Source organism: Pipistrellus hanaki (genome assembly GCF_964339955.1).
Source record: "Pipistrellus hanaki genome assembly, chromosome: 13".
Lineage (NCBI taxonomy): Eukaryota > Metazoa > Chordata > Mammalia > Chiroptera > Vespertilionidae > Pipistrellus > Pipistrellus hanaki.
In genome coordinates this window covers 35,197,300-35,222,796 of record NC_140515.1, presented here as the reverse complement: position 1 = coordinate 35,222,796, position 25,497 = coordinate 35,197,300, and the positions used below count along the sequence as shown (strand labels likewise).

Genomic DNA, 25,497 nt, shown 5'->3' with positions numbered 1-25,497 from the left:
ATAGATTGAGAAAAGGAAATGCCACAGAACTATTCATGGCCTCAGGAAGGCCCTGAGCGCTCTCTGCCGCCCACCTTCCTGGGGGCACTCTGACTTACAGGGTGTAGCTTGCTCACCTTCAGGGCTGCACCCCTGCACCCAGCCTCAGGCCCCTCCCTGGCCATGGTGCTCAGAGCCATCCCACACACTGTTGCCCGAGAGTGAAGACTGCAGCACCTGGCCTTAGAGTCCCCCAAAACGGAGGGGATTCTGGGATGTTTCCTGCCTCCAGATTAAAACCAGTTTTTGTTCGAAGACCTACCTCTCCATCAGTGCCAGGGACAAACGAAGCCTTCTCCGGAGGCGGGTGGCCAACTTCTGGAAGGCTTTCAGGGAAACCTTGTCTTAACACGGCCGATAGTCCTGGAGTTCACATAAGAGCAGGGAAGCCTGGGGCAGGTTCCTGCATCACAGGAAGCAGTCACGACCGTGGAACGGAGAGATGAAGAGGGCTTGAGTTATGGCAAAAGCTGAGCCATGGAGTGGACGTGGAATTACTAGTAGAAGAGGTCAGAAATGAGCCACAGCCAGCAGAGACCAGATTTCACCATTAGGGGGCCGGGTGGGGTGGGGGGGAGGGGAGAGATGGAGTCACTAGTGGCCACCAGCAGTTTAACTTAGTTATTTTGGTTATTTAAGAGCAAAATGCATACTTATTTCCCACCCTGTGTGGGACTGTCTCCGGGAGAGTTGCTTGTTTGAGGGATGGGGAGGCACTTACTGCATTGGGGGCCCAGGAGGAGTTGGAGGTAATTGGGGACCCCGAAGGAATTGGAGGTGATCTAGGGGAGAAAGGTGACTTTGGTTCGGTATCTTTTGACTCTGGGATGCCTGTGAGACAACTGAGGGAGGGCATTTCAGCTGCTGCCTGACTTTTCCTTCTCTTTAGTTCTGCCTGCAAAATCAGAGAGAAGCAACATCGTGTGTGGGGGGGCTGTTGCTTCCCCTTTGGTCCTAGGCTGGGCTCTCCCCAGCCCTTTGCCCTCAGGCAAGAGAGAAGCCAGCAGCACCTATTGCTGGGGGTGCCGGGCCGGCCCTGGGCGCAGCGGGGCCCTTCAGATGTTCCGCAGCTGACAAGCCCAGGTCTGCCGCCCGCCCGCCAGCGCCCGCTCTCCCAGACACAGCATCACAGGAAGGAACGTTAGAGGTCGCCCGTGCCAGCCCCGGGTTGGCATTTTCAGAGCGTTCTAATAATCCAGGAGTTCCTCCTTTTAGTCACGCGAAGACTGTTTCCTCTGACTCCCCTGAACATGCTGCTGGAGGCGGGGTCCTCCCTGGGGGCCTCCATCCTAAGGAGAAGCATGCTGGGTGGGGCTGCTGCTCGCGGATCTGGCAGCCAGGGCCACGACGGGGCGGGTTTGGGGTGGGGGGGAAATTCTTTTTGTCCTTCACCGCACAGCGAGGAGAATGGTCTCCATGGTGACGGCAGCTTCCTAGAGGTGTCTATAGATTTTCATTTGCTATATTTCCCTAAATGTCTAATTTATGAATAATCTGTTTAGAAAGCCTGCTGGAAAGTTCCTGCCTGTATATGACTATCAAGATATATATATATATTTATATATTCAAATGAAAAATACGGAGATAGGCATTTTGGGTAGATTTTTTTCCCCCCTCTCCCACTAGAAACAGAAATTCGGACTGGCTTTAAAAATTTCAAGTTAAACAAGATTCAATGAAAGACTCACTGCCTTCATGTTCTTCAAAGGCATGTGAGCCGGGGAGGGGCGGGGGCTAACCTAATTACGCTTTCTTTAATGCGAAGTAGCTATTTGCCTGACATGCCATTTGCATCTCACCACCACGTTCAAATGGCTGGGACATTGATTTTTCCCCCCTCCCATCCCTAGGGCTTCCTTTGAACATGAAAGTGTTTCTGTGTGTGTGTGTGTGTGTGTGTGTGTGTGTGTGTGTGTGTGTTTCCCCTTCTTCTGAGAGCAGTGATAAGAACAGATCGATAATTACATTGTCGGATAAAAATGAATATAAATTTTATTGAAAAACACCACCAGCAACAATGTGGGAAAAGCATACTCAACAGCCACCGGCCCACACAACTCAATGCACGCATAATGAAAAGCAATCCCCTCGGAAAGATGCCCAACTTAGTCATTCCAGAGGAAAAGAAACGACAGACCTCCGATGGCCCGGTGTGGGACACAGATGCACACCGCGCCCGAGCGGGGCCCACTGGGAGGGAGAAGCAGCACCGCCCGCCCTGTGTTTGCCGTGGGTGGTCCCGGGCGTTGCGAGAGGAACTGGTTTGGAGGGAGCCTGGTCCTCGCAGTTAGCGTGGCTTCTAACAGGTTCCCACTTTCCAAGTCCTTTGAGAGGAGGATGTCACAGACTTCCTCGGCAACAACAGGAGGAAACAGTTCTTTGTGTCTAGCCTAAATCCTTCATGCTTCAGTTCATCTATTTATTTCCCTTTGATCCCAGCAGGCTGGGTGTGTGCAGTCTGTCCTGGTGGGACAATGTAACATTTGGGGAACTCGCGAGGATCAGAATCAGACAGAATCAGACTGAAAACGGAGTCCAGCTGTGCTGGAGCCGCTTTCCAAACAAGCTGAAAAGAAGTTAATTGCCTTCACGGGTGCAGCCCATTTGCTCCTGTATCCTCCATCCCTCCCTCCTTCCTTCCTTCCCTTCCAAACCCAGAACCCAGGGCACCTTTCCGCCTGCGGCCTGAGGGCTGGCCATCCTGGACTTGCCAGCTGAAGCTCTCTGAGTTCGATTGGCTTCGGTCCTTCACGGGCATAGTAATGAGTGTGGTCAAGGCTGTCCCATCCTGTCCTACATCCAGTGTCCCTGTTCCAAGACTGGGATTTCCTGGCCAAGCACGCCCAAATCCTATTACAGTCCGTGCCTTCTCGCCAGGCTGTCCCCCAGGCTCGCTTCACAGCTTGTGCGTGGCAAAAGGAAAAAAAAAGTGCTCGGTGTGCACACGAGAAAGCACTGGGAAGCCACGAGAGAGCACCAAGTGAATGTAACACACACACATCTCAGCAGCACTTAACAAATTCTACAGGAAAACCCTGGCGAGAGAGCGGTTCAGCCTCGCGGAGGTGTGCAGCGACGACAGTTCTGCACGTTGGACACGAGGGGGCGCCCGTGCCATCCTTCCGGCTGCTGGGACTCCAAGCCGGGGAAACAAAGGAAGGGGGGATTTTGAATAAAAGACTTCAAAAAATGCAACCCCCAAATTCCACCCTGAGCAGCATGCGTGTAAAAATTCATGAATATGGGATTTCATTTCATGTATTTTTACTTCAGTGGGAAAGAAATGCAGGTGATTTTCTGGCTGTGTGTCTACAGCTGTCTTTACAACGGGGGTGCCTGGTTAATTGAGGGGGGAAGGGTAGGCGGATGCCCTGCAGGCGCTTTGAGAGGCTGGGCCTCCATCCTCTCCGGACAGCTCCCGTTTTTTGCTGGGTGGCATCCTCGGCGTGGTCCGGCATATATGGATTGGAAACATGGCTTTTAAAGAGATGTGTGTCCTTCTCAGCAGGAGGCGGCCCGCTCCGGGTCCAGTGAGTGACAGGAGTCACGGAAGGCACTTATTATTTTGGTGAAACAGCACATTCCTTTCCGCCCATAAAAATCAAAGGTGTGAGGAAAGGCTGTTTCCAGGGTGTAAACGCCCCTCCTGCTCCCCGGCCCTGGAGCACGGCGGTTCCTTCTCCAGGGGCCTTTGTGCATTCTGCAGGCGAGTGACAGGGTGCTGAATGCCTGGGTGGCAGAGCCTGCCAGAAGGCACTGGATGGAGTCCAGGGCCGCTCACCCCCCCCCTACCCTGTGGGGTGCTCCCCTCATGTCCCAGGGGTGGATGATGGACTGACGTGTTGGGAGCCCCGAACTTCAGACAGGTCTGGGTGAGGAGGCTGCTGCCACCCACCCTGAGCCCTGGGGTGTGGAGTGGGGCCCCTTTGTTTCCTGGGTAGCCCCAGCAGGTGCCTGATGCTGATGAAATGCCCCCGCAGACATGGGTGGAATGCTATCCCAATGTGAGAAGGAAGGCAGAGGAGGCTGAGGATCCCTGGAGGACCCTGGCTGTAGCTGAGCCTGGGGGGCAACTGGAGCAGCAGTGGGGGGAGGGAGGAAGAGGCGGGCAGAGCTGGCTCTCAGGGGCCGGGGGCACTGAGACAGGCAGAGGCCACAGAGCTGGGGAAGCCAGGAGGTCAGCGGGGGCCACCTGGAGAGCCTCTGCTAGTCGGATGGTGTTGCATCAGCCATGCAGGGCCTTCTCCATCCTTCCCTCTCCCCTGCCGGCCTTTCTGCCGTTGCCATGGCAACGCCTGCCCGAGGTGCTGCTGAGGGCCAGCCGGACAGTCTCGGACCTGAGTAAGCAAGGGACTCCGGACTGTTCCCATGGAAGGTGGGATCCCGAGGGCCTCTCTTGTCAGAGAAAGGGAGGGAGATGAGATAGGGACGAGCACAGAAACTGCTCCCAGGGCAGGCTGAGGTCTCCCCCCTCCCCCCACAGCTGTGGCTTTGCTGGTGGGGACTCCTGGGGCCCGCAGAGCCCTACTCTCTGGGAGCCTCCTTGGCATTGCAGTGTCACACTGCTCCCTCGCCTGGCCTCCCGCCCAGGTCTGTGTGTAGGGTTATCAGCAAGGCCTCCCAGCGGCCGGCAGGCCTCCGGAGGTTCCCTGCACAGGGTGCAGGCTCAGAGAGGGCCTGGAAGGCTACCCCCAGCTGACAGGCTCCTCTGGGAGCACAGAGCTGGAGGCGTGGGCCCTCGCCTCAGCACTGAGCTGTGGATGTCAGAGTGGCCTTTGGCAAAGATCTGCCAGGATACCCAAGCGTGGGCACGGGCTCCTCTCTGCTTCAGTCTCCCCATCACCTCTCTGCTGCCACATTTCCAGTGTACACAGGGGGCTGTGGGGGCCACCAGCCTGCGGCCAGTTGGGGGAGCTCCCGTCCTCCTCACACCTTTCCCCTCCAAGGGCTCTCGAAGAACAAGAAGCACCTCAGGAAGAGGCAGCAGGAATGCGGAAGATGCTCGGGTCTGGGGGACCAATGATAGTCCGATCTGGGATCCCGGAGTGGGTGAGGGACACTGCGATGCCCCTGGGAAGGGGCCGAGGATGAAAGGTGACTCAGCCTTGCAAACCACGTCCCTCCCGGGCCCCACAGAGCATAAATTCTCTCACCTTCCCATGATGAGTGAGCGCTCAGCCTGGCCCGCACCCCTGCTTTCCCACATCTGCCCTACAACAGCGACAGCAGCGTGCATACGAGAGGGGGCACCTGGGCCGTGGGGTACAGCGTACAATACCGTGGATTTACATAGCACCTTTGTCTCCCAAGGGGCCTTTGCCTCCGTCCCCTCGGCCAACGCCACAGCCGAGCGAAGCTATTGGAGGGCAAACATCGCAGCTGCGGCAGCAGGGCAGGGAGATGGAGGCAGAGGCCTGGGCGTGACTCCATGCAGACTCCAGGGCTCTTTGCCCTTCCCGGGGGGCCCTCCCTGGAGGGGAGGGGGCACAGGGCCTGGGCCCTCACTGGTCGTTCACTGTGTACTTCAGGATGTAGGAATAGAAGTTGTGGTTGGCGTTCTCCAGCACCATGACGTAGACTTCCTGGCAGCCGGCCGTGCTGCAGCTGCCCTCCCAGTAGCCCTCGCCGTTCAGGGTCAGGGGCCACGTGTCCTGCCCCTTCACCAGGGCCTTGGCCACGCCGGGCAGCTTCAGCTTGAACGGGACGTTCCGGTTGGCGGGCAGCACCCCGGACAGGGGCTCCAGCAGCTCGTTGCCCTGCCCCCAGTTGCCAAAGCTCTCGGGGAACACGGGCCAGTTCACCTTGGTGTTGGAGCAGCACAGGAGGTAGTTGAAGACAAAGGCGTAGTTGCCCGGCTCCTGCCTCTTCTTGACGAAGATCTTGAGGGCGAACTTGCCGGCGCGGGGCAGCTGGACCTTCAGCTCCGTCCGCTTCTCCCGCTGCAGCTGGAAGATGTAGCGCCGCTGGGTCTCCTCGGTGACGGGGCCCTCGTCCCCGTGCAGGGACGCCAGGACGCTGACACCCTCCTCCACGCCGAAGCTGACGGAGCAGCGCCCGTCGCTGGTGTGGATGATGGGGTCCGGGTGCGAGGGCTTCCGGATGCCCATCTGCTCCGAGAACCAGCTGGGGCCCACGGGCTGGTGCAGCTCCGAGGGCAGCCGGACCCCCGAGTCCACGTAGTTGCACTTGAGCGTGTACTCCAGCACGGAGCTGTAGACGTCCGAGCTGCCCTTGGCGAAGATCTGCAGCTTGTGGGTGCCCATGGTCGGGGGGTAGACGTCCAGCTTCATCCCGTTCTTCTGTAGGCTCAGCAGCCCGTGCTCCTGCTTGCCGTTGAGCATGAACATGAACGGGGTCGGGGCACAGCTCTCCACGGTGATGGTGGCCTTGCCGTTCACTGTGGAGGGAAAGCCAAGGCCAGGTGAGAGGGGGTCAGCCCGGGAGGAGGCGCTGGTACATGTGTGACAACAACTGGCCTCAGGAGGAAGAACGGTTAAATGAAGGCTGCATGGAGGCCTCGCCTGATTCCAGAGCCGGGGAGGGGCCCAGGAGCAAGGAGGGCCGGGCCCTGGCTGCAGAGCCACCTCTGACCATCTCCTCCTCCACGTGCCGAGCCTCGCCTTCACACCACTCCCTCCAGCATCTGTTCATCACAGTGACAACAGCTGTCACGTCAACACGTTGCCTTAAAAATGGTTTGGAATGGCTTCCCTCCTGGGGACTGTGCTCAAAGGGTGGGGCTGCTTCCCTGCCCCACTCCCCTCTGCCCCATGCTTCTCTCATGGGCGCGTCTAGCCGTGTTTATGGCCTGAAGATCCAGTGGGTGCACGGGAGGGTCTTTGGCATCAACCCTCTTTCCGCCTCTCCCCTTACCCTCTCAGGCACTGCCAACTCCTCACCCACCTTACACCCCCAAGCCCCTCCCCATGGCAGGTCCCCTCTCCCCATAGGGCTCTGAAATCTGGCCTCTGTCTCCATTCTCCGAAGTCTTCAGTGGCTTTCTGGGGAAACCCAGGCTGCAGGCCACACCCTCCCCATGGGCCGCCACCCTCTCCGGCTTGGTCCTCTTCCCATTCCTCTGAGTGCCCACGGCCATCATTCCTTCTCTTTCCAACACACTACTTGTGGGGCTCTTTGTACTTTCTGCTGTTTTCTTCTCTACACACTTTGCCTATGGCCTTTCGGTACCTACGGGACACTGGTCCCAAGGTCACCTCCAAAGAAAGTGGCCAAGAACAATAGAGGGTGGAAACCCTCTCCCTTCACTTCCTCTTCTCAGTCAGCTCCGTGGGCAGAGCTATCTCCGCCCTCAACTGCTCATGGTCCCCTCCTGTTCCACCTCACATCTGAATTGGTTGTGAGGGGCCCTTGCAATTCACGTTTGATGCGTGGGACACCGGCCGGGGCCTGCACACGGCAGCCTGAGGGCTCCTGGGAAAATATCCCCTCGCTGCGCCTCTTGGGCTCACTTCTGCGGTCACCATCAAACTGCAGACCATTGCCGAGGTCTGGCCCCTCCCGCCTGGCCAGTGCCAGGGCCTTCTCCTCAGGACATCAGGGTGTCCTCTCACATCCTCCAGGGGCACTGCCCTTCACCCCCACGACCCTCTCACCTGTTCTTCCCCTCCATAGCATCCCCCAAACCTTGGAGATGTGTAAGACACAGTCCTCTGGAGAGAGTCTTGTGAGGCCCATGGCACAGTTTTGGGTCCCTGGAGCTGGCCCATTATGCCTCATAATGTGCAAACGATGCTGCCATGGGGATGTGGGGAGCAAGGCCAGCCATGGGGACCGCTCAGCTTGGGGTCCTCATGCCTAGCCCCAAGACAGCTAGCTGGAAAAGGCTGGTCCTGCCCCAGGGAGGAGGGAGGTGGAGCAGAGGTGAGCAGGGCCAGCAGCATCCCGGCACAGAGGAGGCTGCACTGCCCCCTGGAGCCTGGCCTGGGTCTCCAGGCTCCGGTCTCTGGAGCTTGAGCTCATAGGTTCCCGGAACATGTCCGTCCCCATGTACCAGGATGCCTGCTCTCCTCCAGCTCCCAGGACCCAGCTCAGTGGCCCCCTCCCTAAGAAAGCCTCTCCCCACCCTGGGTCCTGGGGGACCCCTGCCACTCCGGTTAGACCACTGACACAGACACCGACCCAGCCGGGCCAACCGTGCCCTCTGCCAGGAGTTTGGGGAATGAAGACAGCAGGGCAGTCAACTTCAACCGGGAGGGGGTGCAGCCAGGGCCGAGCTGCCCCTGCTGCTAGGAGCTGAGCGAGGCTCCGCCATTGTGGGGGCCTCAGCCCTGGGGTAGGAAAGCCCTCAGCTCCCTCCATGGCCCTTCTTGGTACATGCTGGTGTGAGGAGGCTTCTGTCCCTGCACCAATGGCTGCCTCAGTGTCCTCTCCCCCCACATGGAGCTCCTGGGCCTGGAAGGACAGTCCCAGGGGCCCCGGCGCCCAGAGGCACTGAGCAGGCTGCCCTGTCCCTCCAGCGGGCGCACCGCCACCCGCCCGCGGTTACCTGTTCTGATCACGGGCGTGTCCGGGTGGGCGCTCAGCATCCCCTTGTTGTAGAACTCACTCTTGTGGTACATGTTGTTCTCGAACTGCCTCAGCGACTGCGGGGGCTTCAGCAGCTGCCAGTTCTTGTTGTCCGGGAAGTGGTCCTCGATGAACAGGGCGGGGTGGGTCAGGAAGTAGAACTCATTGTAGCTGGAGCGGAGGGAAAGCTGGTCAGCAGCCTTGTGGGGTGCTCAGGGCCAGCTCGGGGGGGGGGGAGGGACTTCCAGGGGGACCTGCAGGGCCTGCTTTGGGCTAACATCCCCCGCCTCCCAGGAGGGGGCCTGCCTGCTCCCTGAATGGGAAAAGGCACCACCTCTAATCCTGATAAGGATGCTGGAGACAACCCCTTAGTGTCTGCCTCTCGAAACAAGAGCCAAAGCAGGATGTGAGGCCCCATCTAAAAGGTCACAGCCCACAGCTGTGCCTGGGAGAAGGGCCCCCTGTCCTCAGAGCCAGAGACTTGAAGGGAACAAAAGGCATGGCCTGTGCACCATGGGATGGAAAGTGCTCAGGTGGGCCGGCCCCATCACCCCTGGTCTCCTTGCTTAGCGTGGGGTCGACGCTAGACACTGCAGAAAGCCTGCTCCCGCGTGGCTCTCTGGGGGTCAGCGATGGGCCCCAGGAAAAGAATGAGGAGACTCATCTGAGAGAGGGAGCTTTACTTGGCCCAGAGCAAGCAGTGCCCAGAGCTGACAGAGGGGAGGAGGCATGTGAGTGCATGGTCCTGTGTGTGTGTGTGTGTGGTGTGTGTATGCACACGTGGGCATACATGCAAGCTCTTGCATTTGTTCTGTATGCGGGGCTGTCTAGATTTAAACGGAAAACATCAGCGAGAGAGAGAGAGAGAGAGAGAGAGAGAGAGAGAGAGAGAGAGAGAGAGAGAGAGAGAGAGAGAGAGACAACGCGCATTTCTCTGATGGATCCGAGCTGCTAATGGACATTACAATCCGCAGTGAATGTCAGGGTCTTCGCTTAAGGCCAGGGTGGGCAGAGCCTGCACTCCGTGTGGCTCAGAGACCCTGCACATCAACAGCACCCCTTCCTGCAACCCCTGACCCTCTCCTGGGAGACGGGATATGGCTGCATTCAGCCCAGAGAGGAGGAGGCGACCTGGTGTCTGGGGAGCAGCAGGAGGGGGTGCGGGTATCGGTATCACGACACAGTCAATGGGCCAAAGGCCTGCAGGGACCCACGGCGAGTTAAAGAAGGTCCCCAGCCCTGCCCTTCCTCACACGTGGCCCACGGGCAAAGGCTGGAGGCTGTTAGCTCTCGGGTGGAGGGAGGAATAGGGAGCCAGAGGACTTCTGCCTTGTGCAGCCCTTCAGTTCTGGGCCCTTCTAACTGGCCTGGAGCTGGAGGCAAGGCTCCGGCTGCCTCCTTCATCCTTGGACCCCCCTATCCACCTCCCTGGATGGAGACTGGTACTCACAGGAAGGTGAATTTGGAGGTGGCGGTGTCCACCAGGCCACTGCCCCAGGTGCTGTCCAGCAGGTGCCACCTCCCTTCCAGGAACACGGCGTTCCAGGCGTGGTCAAACTCCCCGGAGAAGCTCTGCCCCATCTGGTAGCCGAAGCCCTTGGAGTAGCCGGGCACCGTCATGCACTGCACTCCAGCGATTCTGGGGGCGACAGCGGGTCTGAGAGGCAGCTCCTGCTGGGCTGTCTGCGCCGCACCCCCCCCCCCCCCAAGTCTGTCTGTCAGTGGCCCCAGGCCTTCGGTGTGTCTGCTGTCCCTGAGGCCTGCTGCATTCTTTTTCCTCACCTCTCACAGAGCCCCGTATTTACAGCCCGTGGGCTTTTCTCTCCAGAGCACAGGCCGGGCAGTCCTACTGGTGAACACTGGCTGTCACCCGGATACCTGTCCTCCCTTGAGATTAAATGTCTCTCCCCAGAGCCTGCCTGGGAGCTCAGCACAGTAAGAGCCGCCTCAAGAGCACGGGGACCCGGGGACGGTGGCCTTCTCGAACCAGAGCAGCTTTCCAAGCGTGTGTATGACTGAGGGGTGGGGTCTAGGTGACACGGTGGGGTATCAGGGAGGTGTGCTGGAAGCCAGGGTGCAGAAGAAAGCGGAGCCCTACGCCGCCTGCTCAGGGACCTCTTTGTGGGGTGTCAAATGCAGCTGGAGTGTCCAGCCCTGACTCCAGGATCGTTCTGGTCCGACTGCCAGGCCTCAGCATGCATTAAGGTCATGACTGCGGTGGCCACAGGTTTGGAGTCTCCCACGGCTGTCCTTGGGGACGTAGAACGCTGATGGGTCTTTCCAGGCTATTGGGCCCCTTTGGTGGTGCAGCCCCTGGAGCTCACAACTGAGCTGGTGACACTTTCTGGGGCCTGGACAGCAGGGTGTGGGCACTGACTACATCTGGGAACCTCAGGGGTCACTGGGAAGCACCAGTGTGGGTGTTTCCACCTGAAATCCTGAGGCCCAGATCTGAGTGTTGGGGACCACCCCAAGGCCACGCCAGAACCCGCAGAGTCCTGGGATGGTTGGCTGTCCTTCCTCTTTGGTATCCCAGCACCCCCCTCTCCATGGCAGCCGAGAGGGTGGACTGCTGGTCTGACTGAGGGGACACCTGAGCTGGCTGTCTGGGGCTTTTGTGTGAATTAGGAAACATTGCCTCTTCTTTGAGACACTTTCCTTTCTCTCGTGGAAGACGGGCCTACCAAATCCACAAATCCCTGCTCCCCGGGTGAGCATGTGGCCCCTCAGAGGGGGCTCCTTGGAGCACACAGGCTGCCCACAGCGCCGGCCCCATGAACTGACTGCGCACCGGGGTCACCAGGCCTGGTTCAGGGAGGAGCCTCTGGTGGTGGGGTCCATCCATGGACCAGGCCCACAGCCTCAGTGCCCGGCAAATGCATTAGTCAACAGAGCCAAATATCCACAGGACAACGATTGACATTTCTTTTGAGAGCCACATTTTTTAAACTTAAACTTCTTCTAACGCCACTTCTTCGCCCAGGCTGTGGTATTTTGTGGAACAGCCACACTCAAGGGGCCAAGGAGCTGCATGTGGCTTGTGAGCCGTAGTTTGCCGACCACTGCTCTCATAGGTGCCACGGAGCCTCTCAGGTATGAGGGTGAAATGGCCACACACTCACCAGGAGAAGGGGGGAAATTTCCCCTATAAAAATGAATGTTTAATGAATGGCTAGCAGAATGCTGGATTAAGTATTATTTATCGATAGCTACATATCATTTGTTGAGAGTGAATGAAGAGAGATGAGGAGCCTGCAGGTGACCACGCTCCATCTTGTCTGGTGCTTTACTTGCATGGATGAGCCCAGCCCCCTCCCCCTCCCCCAACCCCGGGCCTCCCAACCCAGGGCATAAGCCGCTCTGCTGGGCTTCCCGATGGGCTTGGCTGTCCCGCAGCCCCAGGGGCCCTGTTGGAGAAGGATTTTGGAAGCACGTGGGGGACAGGGAGCAGAAAGCAAGACACCCTGGATCCTGATGTTTAGATTTCCTGCTGGTAAAGATCAAAACCGACTCTGGGAGCAGCTGGGCGGCTCAGAGGTTGGAGGCCCAGGAAGCCGGGCGGGGTGGATCGATAGGAGGGGAGAGGGCGGCATGCACACCTGCAGAGCCCCTGCCTCACCTTGCTGCGGAGGAGGGGGCTGCGGGCCCGCGGGCCCAGGGGGCTGGTTCCCAGGATGAGGAGATCTGAACATTTCACAGTCTTAGAGCAGCCAGCGAGAGGGGAGGTCAAAGCAAGGCCAGAGGGGTGAGAAGGAGGTCTGGGTGGGGGTTGGGCCTCTCCTGGAGAGTGGGTGAGGAGCAGACATGCTGTGAAGAACATTTCGTGAGGTAAGGGATGCTCCTGGAGCAGTGCTAATTGACAGGAGCCCATAAAGCTCTGCCCTCAGCACATTGTGTATGAGAGTGTGTGTGTGTGTGTGTGTGTGTGTGTGTGTGTGTGTGTGTGGTGTGAGTGTGGGTGTGAGGGAGTGTGGGCCCACATTCATGGAGGACAGAGGGGGAGGGCAGAGAGAGAGAGAGAGAGAGAGAGAGAGAGAGAGAGAACAAAAGTCACCCGGGATTCTGGGGGATTTAAATTTTCTTCTTTGAACTCCCCTATATTTTCTAAATTTTCGATAATGATTATGTGCTACTTTTGGAACTGGAAAAAATGCATACATCCTACGTGAAATTACTTTCTTCAGTGAGTTATTTTCTTTCCTTGCCCAGATGTTTGTGTGTATCGATTCCGAGTCCCTGTGGAGGGAGAGGGGAGCTGGCCTGTTCGCAGGGAGGGGCACTGAGCGGAGCTGCACCTCCGCACCCCTGGTCCGCTCAGAGCCACCTGGGCTAGAATCAGAAGGGAGGCGGCTCCACAGCGAAATGGAGCTAGTGCCGACGTGGGCAGCATGGCCCGTTCACACTCGGCCTGTGGTCCTCCCGGGTGATGCTGTGTCCCTCCCCGGGCTGTGTGCCAGCCGGGACCCTCCCATGGAGGGGATGACGTGGAGGTAAGATTTGAGAACCTGCCCAGGCTTGGGGTGCTCCAGGCTGGAATGGGCGGTCACTGGGCTGAGCCAGGAGGCCCCAGCTCTCCCCCCAGCTCCCATGGTCACCTCCAGAGTGACCTTGCCAGGCCTATCACAGGCAAAAAGAAAAGCTGGCATTCAATGATCTCTAGGGGTTGATTCTCCTCTGACAGGCTGAGGAGAAGATGGGAGGGCCGTGGGGAATGCCCGGGGCAGAATAAAGATGAAAAAGGAAACTCGGCTTTAAGCTTATGCCATGCTTGACTATGATATGAGGATATTTTATTATCCTGGCAGCCATGTGCCTGATGAATTGGACAAAGCAGTCCTAATGTAAAGCGTTATTGTTCATATTCCATGATTCTCATGCCAAATTGTGGAACTAGTGATTCCAGCTGCTGATAGCTAGTCAGGATGACCCATGACCATTTCATGTCATCAAGAGATCGCTGATGCATACACCCTGGGCCAAGGACTGCACCAGGCACCAGGGAATTACTATCTCATATATCATATCATATATCATATCCTGCAATATAGTAAAATGTAATATTCCAAACAGTAAGCTCACTGGCTGCCCTGGAAGTGCTCAGAGTTGGAAGTTGGAAGGGGGCAGATAGGTGAACGGTCACTAAAATGCTAGTTATAGACAAAGCCCTGGGAAACCCAAAGGAGGAGGGATTTGCTGGAAGGAGCTAGGAGGGTTTTGAAGAAGGGGCAGAGGATGAGAAACCTCCTCAAGAGCTCAGGCCAGCTGTCCTGGAGCCCCATATACCACCCTGGAAGACCTGTCTACTCGCTCAAGCAGGCTGCAGAATCTTGGGTTTTACCTTTGACCGTTTTGAAAATCCCAAAGCTGCTGGGACCTGTTTGGCTCAGTGGATAGAGCGTCGGCCTGGGGACTGAAAGGTCCCGGGTTCGATTCTGGTTAAGGGCATGTACCTTGGTTGCGGGCGCATCCCCAGTAAGGGGGTGTGCAAGAGGCAGCTGATCGATGATTCTCTCTCATCGATGTTTCTAACTCTCCATCCCTCTCTCTTCCTCTCTGTGAAAAATCAATAAAATATATTTAAAAAAATCTTTGAAAATCCCAAAGCCAACGGTATTAGTTGTGGAGGATCCAGACTGACTCTCTGGGCCTCTTTTCCAACAGGTGAGGGGACAGGGGTTCAGAGAAGGAGGCTGACTTCCCTGGGGACACACAGCCAGTCAGTGGCCAGCACGGCTTCAGCATTGACTTGTCCCAATACCCAGTTTGGGAGGCTTGGCCTTGCACCAGCCCTTTTGTTCACCAAGTTATGTTTTAAGCTATAAATGTAGGGGTGGTATACAGACCAAAATGAAAGGGTGGTTTGCTATAGTGATGTAATTCATGTTTGATGGATCTGCAAAGGTGGGGGACGTTAGATGTCTCTTCTGGAAGACCTTATAGGACAAAGTCAGATTTGGGGGTAATTTAAGGTTATCCCGGTATCTAGCTGCCCCTTTAAGAAGCTAAGAAGGCCACTCCCACTCCCCAGTGTGGAGGCCTCTGGGGACATGAGATGTTTTGGGAGCATCCAGGACATTGTGCAAGGCAGAAGCATGTCACTGCACTTGCTCTCTGTGACAGCTGAAGGATGGATGGATGATGGAACACTGACTGACATCTGATGGGTGACAATCCATCTCTCCGCATCAAAGCCTCAAACTGGTAATAAGCCCCTGGCTTTATCGAAAGCCTCTGGAAAATCTGCTCGCTGGTGCTGGAGCTGTGATAACGGGGCAAGGGCATGTACGGGAGGCTGACTGAGGCCCAGGGAATCTGGGGAATTACACTGGGCCCTCCAAGGAAATTAAGCAGAATTCATTAAGGCTGTGACAATGGAGGCAAAAGGAAAGACATTAATGCCGGATGATAGAAAGTTGGAAAGAAAGCGGGCCGGCCGTTACAAGCAACAGCATCCACAAACAACCTCACCTCGGTTACTTGGGAAAGACGACGATAAGGAAATGAAGGATGTTGTGGAAAATATCTGAATTCCCCACCAAATTACTTTATTAAATCAGTCTTTAATGAGGCCGTGGCAGGGCCTGGCAGAGTGGACTGGCAGCTGTAACGATGCCGTGAGGGCACAGCTCTCGCGAAGAGAACATTCTGACAACGAGGCAGGGATAAATCAGCCACTGCGGATTGCCTGTCTGCGGTTATTAAGGAATGAGCTAATGAATTTACCGAACTGTCGACAGGTATTTTCAAGGTAAGGGGAATCAGGGAAGTGATGCCCAGATGAGGTTACTGATCTTTAAGGCAAACGTTAAAAGAATCCAAGGAACTGGGAGCGATTGTGAAACACCCGGGCAGGCAACAACGTGAGGAGTCTTGCATGCGGGGGCCTAACTTTGAATGATGGAAAGTGTTGGGATGTGTTTTAATGATCAGCTGCAGGCCAGAACGGGGCCATTGTTAAGCATCTGGCCCAGGCCGAAAGCTGACGGGTTCACTCCGGGCAAGTGTCAGTTTCCTGAGGGGCCGGGAGGCCGCCTGGGTCTGTGGGAGACGGCCACAGAGCAAAAGCACTTCTGCACTCAAAGGAGACAAGAAAGTTAAACACAACAACCCCAGAGCGAGGCCACCCACCCCAAACTGCATGTTCCTGTTGAGCCCTGCAGCCCTGCCAGCAGGTGGCACAGCCCCGGGTACAGATGAGGACACTGAGACCAGACGGGGGTAGGAGCCCTCTCAAAGGCATGGAATGAACCCCTGGTGAAGTAAGGGCTGGTGAGCTGAGGATTGGGGCGGGGGGTGGGGGGGTTCCTGGCGTTAAGCCTGGCACTCCTTCCAGCCCTCTGTGCTCGAAAGCTTGTGTTGGATAGAGAAGGCCGTGCTCTATGATTTAAAAACCCCGAATGTTCTCAAATGAACAAATTCAGATGAAAAGAATGAAGGTCTGGAAGATGCTACACACAATAGAGCTGCAGATAGATGGATGGTTATTCCATATTTTAGAAGAGAAGAAGGCCCATTTCATAGAAGTTCGCTGGGATAGCCTGTCTTTTCCTGGCTTTGGGGGCCTACGGTGTGTAGGATTATGAGATAGGTGGTCACAGGGGAGGGAGGGAGGGAGAGAGAGAGGCGAAGACATATAAGCCCTGTTGACATGGGAGAGGAGTGAGAGGAGATGAACACAGGTGAGCACTTCTATGGGAGAACAAAGCTTGGGGAGGCATGTGACACAACGTTATCTCTACGTGGTAGGATTCAGAGTAATTTAATTTGCTTCTTCTTGCTTCTGTGCACTTTACACATCACCTACAATTAACAAGCGTATTTTAAATTTAGAAAACGTGTTCAGTAAAAGCATAAGGCACGACGGGAGCCTGTGGATGAGGCATGCTGATGACGTCCTGGCGCGGGGCCGGGAAGGAGCGTTAGGGAGAGGGCACGGGGAGCGCTGGAGGTGCTGGCGGCCTCAGAGGGCACAGGCTGGGGGGTGGCAGAGGTCAGATTCGGGAGGACTTTACAGGGCAGTCTTGTTCAGGAACCTGGGGCCAGAGGAGCCTGGGCATGGGACCTGAGAGGATCCCAGCTCCTTAAGGGGCCCAAAGGCACGTGGGGGGATCTAGGTCTGGGGTGGGGTGGCAGTGGGAATGTTAGGGGTCACGAGGGCTGCTCTGGCTGAGTGAATGGGGAATGGAGGGGCTGGTATCCTCTGCACCGGACCTACCCTGGTTGCCTCTGTGGTCGCAGGGGTGGGCCTTGAGGTCAGGAAGGGCAGGGGAGGGGCAGAAGGGGCAGGCACATGGCGATGGAGATGGGGGATGTGGGAGGCACTGGGGGTGAGGCCAGGAATCAGCTGAGTGGATGGATGTCTCGTGGACTAGGACGCCTTGCAGCCGCCTGCTACCCCAGGTTTGATGGCTCGCCCCCTACAGCCCCGGTGCCCGAGAAAACACACTCCCAGAGGCCTGCAGGGTGGACAGTGGCCCATCCCTCCCCTGTGGAGGGGCAGGGGGTTCAGTGGCCCCTGGGGCTGGCTGATTGTGTCCTGGGGAACCCAGCAGACCTCAGAGAGCAGGGACAGGAATTCGGGGATAAGGGGGGCTCACCCAGCCTTGAGTCTGTCTCAGGGTCACCCAGACCTGGCAGTGATGACCCTACACACAAATGGTTTTCTTACTGGCCACTCAGTCGCTGTCACCCACCCAGGCAACCCGGCCAGGTGCTCACTCCCAGAGCAATGAAAACGGGGCCCAAAGGCTCCAAGACAGACACTGCCTCCTAGTTACTCAGCTCTTCCCACCGACAGCTCCTCAGGCAGGAGAGTTTCCGCTCCCCCTGAGAGAGGCCCGCCGTGCCAGGCTTGGAGGACAAGCCTCTCACAGTCCCCTTGGCGTCAGCAGCCACCGTCCTCCCCTTCCCAGACCTGCCATTCTTCTAACCTTCAGCTGCACAGAGCTGGGAGAAGGTGGAAAAAGGGCCTTTTATAACCAAATTATTTCTGTGCATTCATCTGCCATTATGTTAATGCATCGCGAAGCCTGGCAGATGGTACAAAGTCAATTATGCTGGTGTTAAAACGGGAGAAATTGACCTTTTCAGGACTCACTTGGATTCCAGAGCAGAGTTTGCAAACTCAGGTTTCAGGGCTGGCATGTGGGCGAAGGCACACAGCACTTTGGGGGAGGGGGGGGAGAGTAAGAGGGGGGTGGCCAGCCATGGGACTGCCTGCCTCTTGCAGGGCCTCTCTGGTACCTGCACATTCTCTCAAAGAGCCCCGCGTAGCCATCACAGTTGGTCTTCTGGGTCTGCAGGATGTTGCTGGGTTTGAAGGCCTGGCGGTCCTTCTCCTGGGCAGCCTCGATGTCGTACTCTAGAGGGCAGAGTAGGAGGCCGTGAGGGGGGTCCACAGCCGTGGCACAGCCCCTGTCCTCAGCTGTGTTTTCAGCAGAATTTGGGCTGGGAGAAGCATCGGGTGTGGGAGAAGCACCAGGTGTGGGGGGGCTCTGCATACTTATCCCACCTCCACTCAGCTCTGCAGGCTGTTCTAGGGATGCTGCTCCTGTCCCTGCTGCGGCCCCCAAGGCCAAGGCCTCACACTGACCCACAGGGGGCGCTGAGCTGCCGTCAAAACTTGCCCCAAATAGAGAAGACTGCCGCCTACAGCCTGTCACTTCACCAACAACAGAGCTGGAGGCCTGTGAAGAGGCACCGAGGCACAATGCCCAATGAGAACACAATGTGTGTGTGTGTGTGTGTGTGTGTGTGTGTGTGTGTGTGTACGCGCACAGTAAAAATGTTCTACCAAATATTCTGTTTCTGATCCTGCCCCCTTAATGCCCAGCCTGAGCAGCTGGGGTTGGTGTCCTGGGGAACCCAGCAGACCTCAGAGAGCAGGTACAGGAACTGCGGGGATCAGTGGGGCTCCCCAAGCTGTTAGACTGTCTCAGGGTCGCCCTGTGCAGGTGGCCCCTCAGGCCTATGGACACACCCCCTACCTGTGTCAGGTGAGTTCATCCCAGCTGCCTCTCTCCCTGCTGCTTTGGGAAGACAGAGGAAAAGCCCGGGGCAGCGGGTCAGGAGGGTTCCCTGGTCCTTATGTCACAGGGAAAGCACTGAAAGTACACCCACCACCTGGTTCCTCCACCGACTGCAAGGGGCAGCATCTATTGTCATCTTAGCAACCACCTGTGGGGCGTGGCTTGGCCTGGTCAGACTCCCAAGATGGTCCTGTGAGGAGCGGTAGGTGCACAGGCCCAGGTCCCCCGAGGTGGCTCTGAGAACCTGGACACTGCGCCGAGAGCAGTGGCTGAAGTTGCTAACGGGAACAGCAGCAGGGAGAGGGGAGCCCACCCTTCCTGGCACTGGGACTTAAGCAAACTCCAGTTGCAATAGCTTTTCAACAGCTATGACTCCTCCCCAACTGATGGCCATCCTTTTTGAAAATGCCCTTCCCTGGGTTCTCATCTCTCTGGAGCAGTTTTATCAGGAAGCCAGGACTAAAGGAAGGGCCTCAGCTCTGGCCACTGGCTGTGGGCCGAGGGCCACGTAGGACCCTCTACCCAATGACCCTTCATGGTGACTTGTATTCTGCTTGGTTAGTCTTAGGTTATTCAATCCTCTGTCTTTCATCTCATTCCACACTCACTGGTGATTGAGTGAGTCCCAGAGATACTGATGGGAGCAGGGCTTACCAGGAGTGGCACCAAGGGGTCCTAGAACCAGTAACACTGCAGGTGTCCTACCTATATGGTGGCAGATCCAGATCCAGATGGCACGGACTCTCTCCAGGTCGCTGTGGGCCTCCTGGAGCAGGTCGTTCACCAGCTCGTCCAGGCCACTCTTGACTGTCACCTGGGGGATGTGAGGGGGGTGCTGTGTCAGGGCCTGGATGAGGGCTATGGGGAGCCCAGCACCCTGTCACCTGCAGTCAGTGCTCCCTTTCCTCCAGGCAAAGAAGGAAGAGGAGAGGCCCAGAGGGACAAAGGCTGGGCTGAGGGCAACTATTGGTGGTGGTGGTGGTGGGTAGCTGAACATGAAGGGTAGTGCTGACCAGCTGACTCACTGGTTCTAGAGCCACTACATCTTTTCTTTGTAGATTTTGGGACCAGCTAGGTGAGTTATCTGGCTGGCTGTAGCATCCCCTAGTCATGGCTAATATTACTCAAAGCAATCAACAGAGTTAATAGACTGTATCTAAATTTCTAACAACCCTTTTTCACCTTTTTTTTCTTTTCCCCCCAATCCTCAGATTGATATAGAATTGCAAGGGGGCTGAAATAGTCAAAACAATTAAAAAAAAAAAAAAAAAACAAAGTTAGAGGACTCACATTTCTGTATTTCAAAACTTACTGCAAAGCTACAGTAATCAAAATGGTGTGGTACTGATATAATGGATCATATGGGATCAATGGAATAGAATTGACTGCCCAGAAAAAAACTCATAATACATCTATGGCTAACTGACTTTTGCCAAGGCCATTCAATAAGGGAAGGAATAGTCTCTTTAACAAATGATGTTGAACAACTGGATATCCGTATGCAAAATTAATAAAGTAGAACCCCTACCTCACATCATATAAAAATTAACTCAAAAAGGACCAATGACCTAAGCATAAGACTTAAAGTATAAAACTTTTGGAAGAAAACATGGGTAATCACGACTTTGGATTTGGCAATGGATTCTTAGATAACAAAAGCAAGAGGTGCAAAAGAAAAAATAGATCAACTGAGCTTATATAGATTAAATGAGCTTCTGTGCATCAAAGGTCATTATTAAGAACTTGAAAAGACAACTCACAGAATGGGAGAATAGATTTGCAAATAATATATCTGATAAGGCTTTAATATCCAGAATATATAAAGAACTCCTACAGCTCAATAACAAAAAGACAACCCACTTTTAAAATGGGCAAAGGACTTGAATTTACATTTTCCCAAAGATATTTAAGTGGGCGATAAACATATGAAACGGTGCTCAACATCCTTAGTCAATAGGGACATGAAAATCAAAACCACAAAGAGATATCACTTCACACCTACAAGGGTGTCTGTAATGAAAAAGACAGACAAGAAGTGTTGGCAAGAATGCTGAGAAATTAGAACCCTGTACAGTGCTGGTGGGAATGTAAAATGGTGCAGCTGTTGTGGAAAACAGTTTGTCTGTTCCTCATAAAGTTAAACATAGAACTACCATATGATCCAGTAATTCCACTCCTAGGTACATACACAAAAGAACTGAAGACAGGGACTCAGACAGATAATTGTTCACAAACGTTCATAGCAACATTATTCACAATAGCTAAAAGGTAGAACCCACCCATGTGTCCATCAGAGATGGATGGATAAATAAAATGCAATTGGTCCAAACCATGAAATAGTATTCATCCATTAAAAAGAATGAAGTTCTGATATGTGTTACATGAATGAAAACCTGATGCTGAGATAAGCCAGCCATAGGAGGACACATATTGTATGATTGCACTTCCATGAAATATCTAGAATAGTTAAGTTCTTAGAGATAGTAAGTAAATCAGAGGTTACCAGGGGCTGAGGGGAGGGAGAATGGGAACTTATTGCTTAATGGGTAGAGAGGTTCTGGTTTTGGAAGTAGATAGTGGTGATGGTTATACAACATGTGAATGTAATTAATGCCACTTATAAATTATTAAAATGGCAATTTTATGTTAGCTATTGTTTACCATGATTAAACAAAGGAGCAAATTAGGCTTTCTCACAGGGGCCCTCAGCAGGAAACAGGGATGGGGTTGCTGAAAAGGCAGTCCTGACCCTATTCCATCTTCCTAGAGAAGACGGGGCAGCAGGAGGCTCAGTTGGGCCACAGTTGCCCACATGTCCTCAGCCCCTGCCCTAAGGCATTCCTTGACCTATTCTCTCCTGGGACTGCCCCACGGCTCGCTGGAACTCCCGGACCCACTCTCTGGCCACAAGGAGACCTGTGGGCCCGTCTCCTGTCTCCCACTCACCCTGCTGCTCTCTGCTTCCTTTTATTCTGTGTTCAGCACCACCTCCACATCCTTGTCTTTGTCCCTCTCTCCGGGCCTAGAACACATTGCAGGCCCACACCATGGCCAGGCTGACTCCTGATTTAACCCCCAACTTCAGTCCTGTGGCTTCTGGTCCCCACCCTTGGCCCTCCCTGGCTCCGTTTTCCCACTGCTCCGTGGCAGTGTCTGCGGTCTCAGCTAGGCTCCTGGCACTGCCCTCTGAGCCTGGCCAGCAGCCTATAGATGACTTCCTGGCTTGCCAGCCTCTGATGGCTCATCAGATGTCACAGCAAGTCCAGCTCCTTGGCGCTTCCGATCAGATTATCTATGGTGAGGGTCCTGCTTGGCTCTCACCACCCCATTGTTCCCCTAATGCCTCAGCTCTGGCTCCTTCCCACCCCCATGCCACACGTGTCCAGGCCCAAAGATGTGAGAGCTCAGCAGCCTACACGCTCAAGGGATGAGCTTGGCTAGGGCCACAGTGGGTGCGGGCCATCTGCATCTATGGTCCTGCCCCACCCTCCCTCACCCTCCCTTCCTGGGCTGGGGCTGGCATGGCTCACTAGTAGCAATGCCAAAATGGGCAGGGAGAGGGCAGGCCTGCCAATGAAGAGGCTGCAGGGTGTAGTGGGGTCGGGGTGGTGGAATGGCCTTTGGTCCTGGGCAGGGGCCTGCTGCCTTGGGCCTTTTGTCCTCCATCCATACACTGTGAAAGGCACTCTGGGCCATCCATCCAAGGGACTTGGGATACATCCAGGAGGGGCCTGGGGAAAGGCTGAGCTACCCTGGCTCAGGGCGCTTGGAGCCACATGGGAGCGCTGTAGGCAGAGGGGCCAGCTCTCCTACCTGTGAGGCATAGGTGTCCAGCTTCTCAAACTGCTGCAGGTCCAGGGGCATGGATTTCAGGCTGGACCGATCCCAGGGGTAGGCTGAAAACACAGGGGGGCTTGGTCAGCTGCCGAGACCTGCTGAAGAGGGCTGCCTGGCCGAGGCCTCCCTGTCTTTTTGAGAAGCTGTGCCTGCCTGACTTTTAGCATCATTCTCAGGGCCTGAAACTCTGCTCCCAAGAGCTGTCTCTCTTAGAAAGGTCCCTTGGTCGAGTTGGTTTGGGGTCTTGGAGACACAGGGGAAGGAGACAGTGGAGCAGGTTGTACGGTCAGTGTCACTCGCTCCGGGAGGGTGCGGGGGCCGGCCATGAGCCTCAGCACTCTGTGCATCTGCCTGCACATCCCTCACAGGCTGTGAGAGCCCACACCTTGGTGCTACAGACCCCAGAGGGGTGGTGAGAAGGTGAGGATGGGTGTCACCGCCAGCTCTGGTTTGAGCTGCTCCATGACCCTCACTGGGCCAGCACTGGATGAGAGGCCGTGCCAGCTGGTTAGGCAGCTGGTCAAGTTTAGCTGCCAGGAGCAGGCCGCATGGATCCTTCGGCATCTCCCCGCCGCTCCAAGGGCCCTGTTGTAAAGCTGTGGCCTCACTCAGTAACTTCGCATTATTTTCTTTCTTCTGCTGCTGCTTCTATGAGGACTAAGGGGTTTCCTGGCCCCACCCCCAGAGCCTACTGTCCTGCACAACCTCACCTTAGAGCTCCCAGGAAGCCTAGCACCATCATGGTTACTGCTCTGGTGCTGGAGCTGGGACTTCTCATTTGCCATTTCTTAGGGTACCATCAGTCCCTACCCTGCATGGTCCGAGTGCAGCCCTGGCCCAGCCAGCCCCTCAGAAGGGCACAGGGACATGGCGGCAGGACCTCATGAGTTCCCTCATTTCTCAGTGCCCTCTTTTCCCACAAATCTGGCTCCTGCCATTCTCTGACAAGGGCCATGAGGCTGACCCAAGTGGATAAGAAAGGGACTTGCACATAGAACAATCTCTGCTCAGCACAGCTCTGCCAATGAGGTCTCCTTGCCCCCGTTTAGAAGAGAGGTGCCGTTTTTAAAATGGGACTGAAAACCCTACTACTAGTCTTACCCTTTCTTGGTTCTGTTTTGTAAAATTATTGTAATAGAAATATTGTAATATATGAACATTAAAATTACCCATAATGATTTATGCCTCATAAGTTTACCTTCTGAGCAGATTATATAAATCCAAATAGGATTTTGCACAAATACATTTAAAACGCCGGTGGCATGAACAACATTATTCTGATTTTAAAGCAAAACAATGGAGAGACATACCACCCTGTACCAAGCCTTAAATGCCATCTGGTTTACTGAGGGAAACGGAGGCCCAGGAAAGGGGAGGGGGAAACAAAAGCAAGATTCGAACCCAGGCTGTCTCTTATCCCGCGCAGGGTTTCTTCCTCTGCCCCACTCTGCTTATTTGCATGTCTCCGGCCGCACAGGTGATTGGCATTCTGTTTAAAGTCAACACCATTCCAGATTCTTGTTTTAATATGTTTCCCATAATGGGCTGCCTTGTTATTGGTGGGGTTTGTGCTTTAGCTCAGGGCTCACATCTGGCGTGTGAGCTTTGTACTTTGCCCCCTGTGTCCATGGCAGGCATTGCTAATCACTCACAACACTCCTCCCTCCCTGAGCCCAGAGGTGGGCCCTGACTCTCAGCACAGGGGCCCAGGGAGCCATTTTCAATCGATTGGAGACTCCCCCATGAGACTAAATTAATTCCTGTCTCATAGAACGGCCCAGGAGAAGGTCCTGCAACTTACCATGAGCATCTTTCCCTCCAGGCTGCCGGGGTCTTGTGTTTCCATTTTTGTCACCTTGCAAACCTACAATATCCCAAAGGTCAGGAGTAGAGACACTTCAGGAGAAACAGAAATGCAAGCACAGACGATTCTCTGCGTGGGCCTTGCTTCTGCCCCCTCCCCTTCACTCTCCTCCTCAGAGCCTTCCTGCTCCCATCCCCACCTTCGACCAAATTGCTACTGGAACTGCCCTAGATGCCCTAGTGGGGCAGAAGGAGGCCTGGGAACTAGAAAGACACCTGCTGTCTGTGAGCATTTCCTCCGACAGCAACATTTTGGATTCTTGAGCAGTCCGCGTGGGGCCTGCTGCCCCTGCCCTCCTCCTCCACACGCGCCTACCACCCAGCAGCACAGCGGGGCATGCCGGGAGCACCAGTGCATTCGTGCCAGATACCCCTGGACGAGAACTGACCATGGACAGACATGAAAGTGGGGCGAGAGAAAAGCAGTTTGTATGGAGCTGAAACCCAGAGAGCAATTATTAAATTATTCCCTGGGAAGGTTCGAGGGTAACCACATCCTATAAATCCAGGGCTGTTAAGGCAGGAGGTTTGGCAACAGTTCTTAGACTCCATGGGCGTCAGGAGGGGAACCCTTCCTGCTGATTCGAAAGCAGGTCAGGAAGATGAGGTTCCCGTTGGGACCCGGAGGAGCTGGGGGTGGGTGCCGAAGCAGCTGTCTAGTGCCCCGGAAGCCCACTGTAGGCTGTAACTATAACAACCGAAGGTTCCAGAGATATGAAGGCCATTCTAGTAACAGCGGGCCATTTCTTGCACCTACATTTTTTCCCATCTACCTTCTTGGGTAGAATAATGGGGATTCAAAATAGAAGCTAGCCTTTACTGTGTACTTAGAATGCCTGGCTTGTGCTTTGATTGGCACTGTACTGGTACCTCCCATTCAACTCACAAGAATCTTATGAGGGATGCTGAATTGTTTTCCTCCTTTTACAGATGAGGAAATTGAGTCCAAGAGGGTGGTCAAGCCACTTGCCCAAGGTCACAGCGCTGAGATCTGAACCCAGCCAGGTGATTCCCAGGGTTTGTTCTCTCTCCATTGGACTGTCCTCCTGAGATCCTGACCACCGAGGGCTGTAGGGCAGACTTGGAGGGTTCGCCTCGGCCCGCTGAGTGGACTCAGAGAGAACCTGAGTCTTGGCTGCTCTGTGGCCTCTGTGTCGTGGCTGGCATTTCCCTAGGCCCTTGTTTAGCCACAAGATGGACAGAT

The 25,497-nt window shown here is 55.3% G+C and overlaps 1 protein-coding gene across 2 annotated transcripts in view; it reads right to left on the bottom strand.

Moving 5' to 3' along the window:
- Nucleotides 1-2,005: 2,005 nt before the first annotated feature.
- The window catches only part of KY (kyphoscoliosis peptidase), a 42,450-nt gene continuing 18,958 nt past the window's right edge, over nt 2,006-25,497 (bottom strand). For both annotated transcript variants that reach the window (XM_084902749.1, XM_084902750.1), the window contains 7 exons: nt 24,232-24,294; nt 22,407-22,489; nt 19,299-19,407; nt 17,809-17,926; nt 10,016-10,204; nt 8,546-8,736; nt 2,006-6,436 (listed from right to left, as the gene is read on the bottom strand). In XM_084902749.1, coding sequence (XP_084758875.1) covers nt 5,541-6,436; nt 8,546-8,736; nt 10,016-10,204; nt 17,809-17,926; nt 19,299-19,407; nt 22,407-22,489; nt 24,232-24,294 — 1,649 coding nt within the window. In that variant the 3' untranslated portion in view covers nt 2,006-5,540. The remainder of the gene's footprint in view (nt 6,437-8,545; nt 8,737-10,015; nt 10,205-17,808; nt 17,927-19,298; nt 19,408-22,406; nt 22,490-24,231; nt 24,295-25,497) is intronic.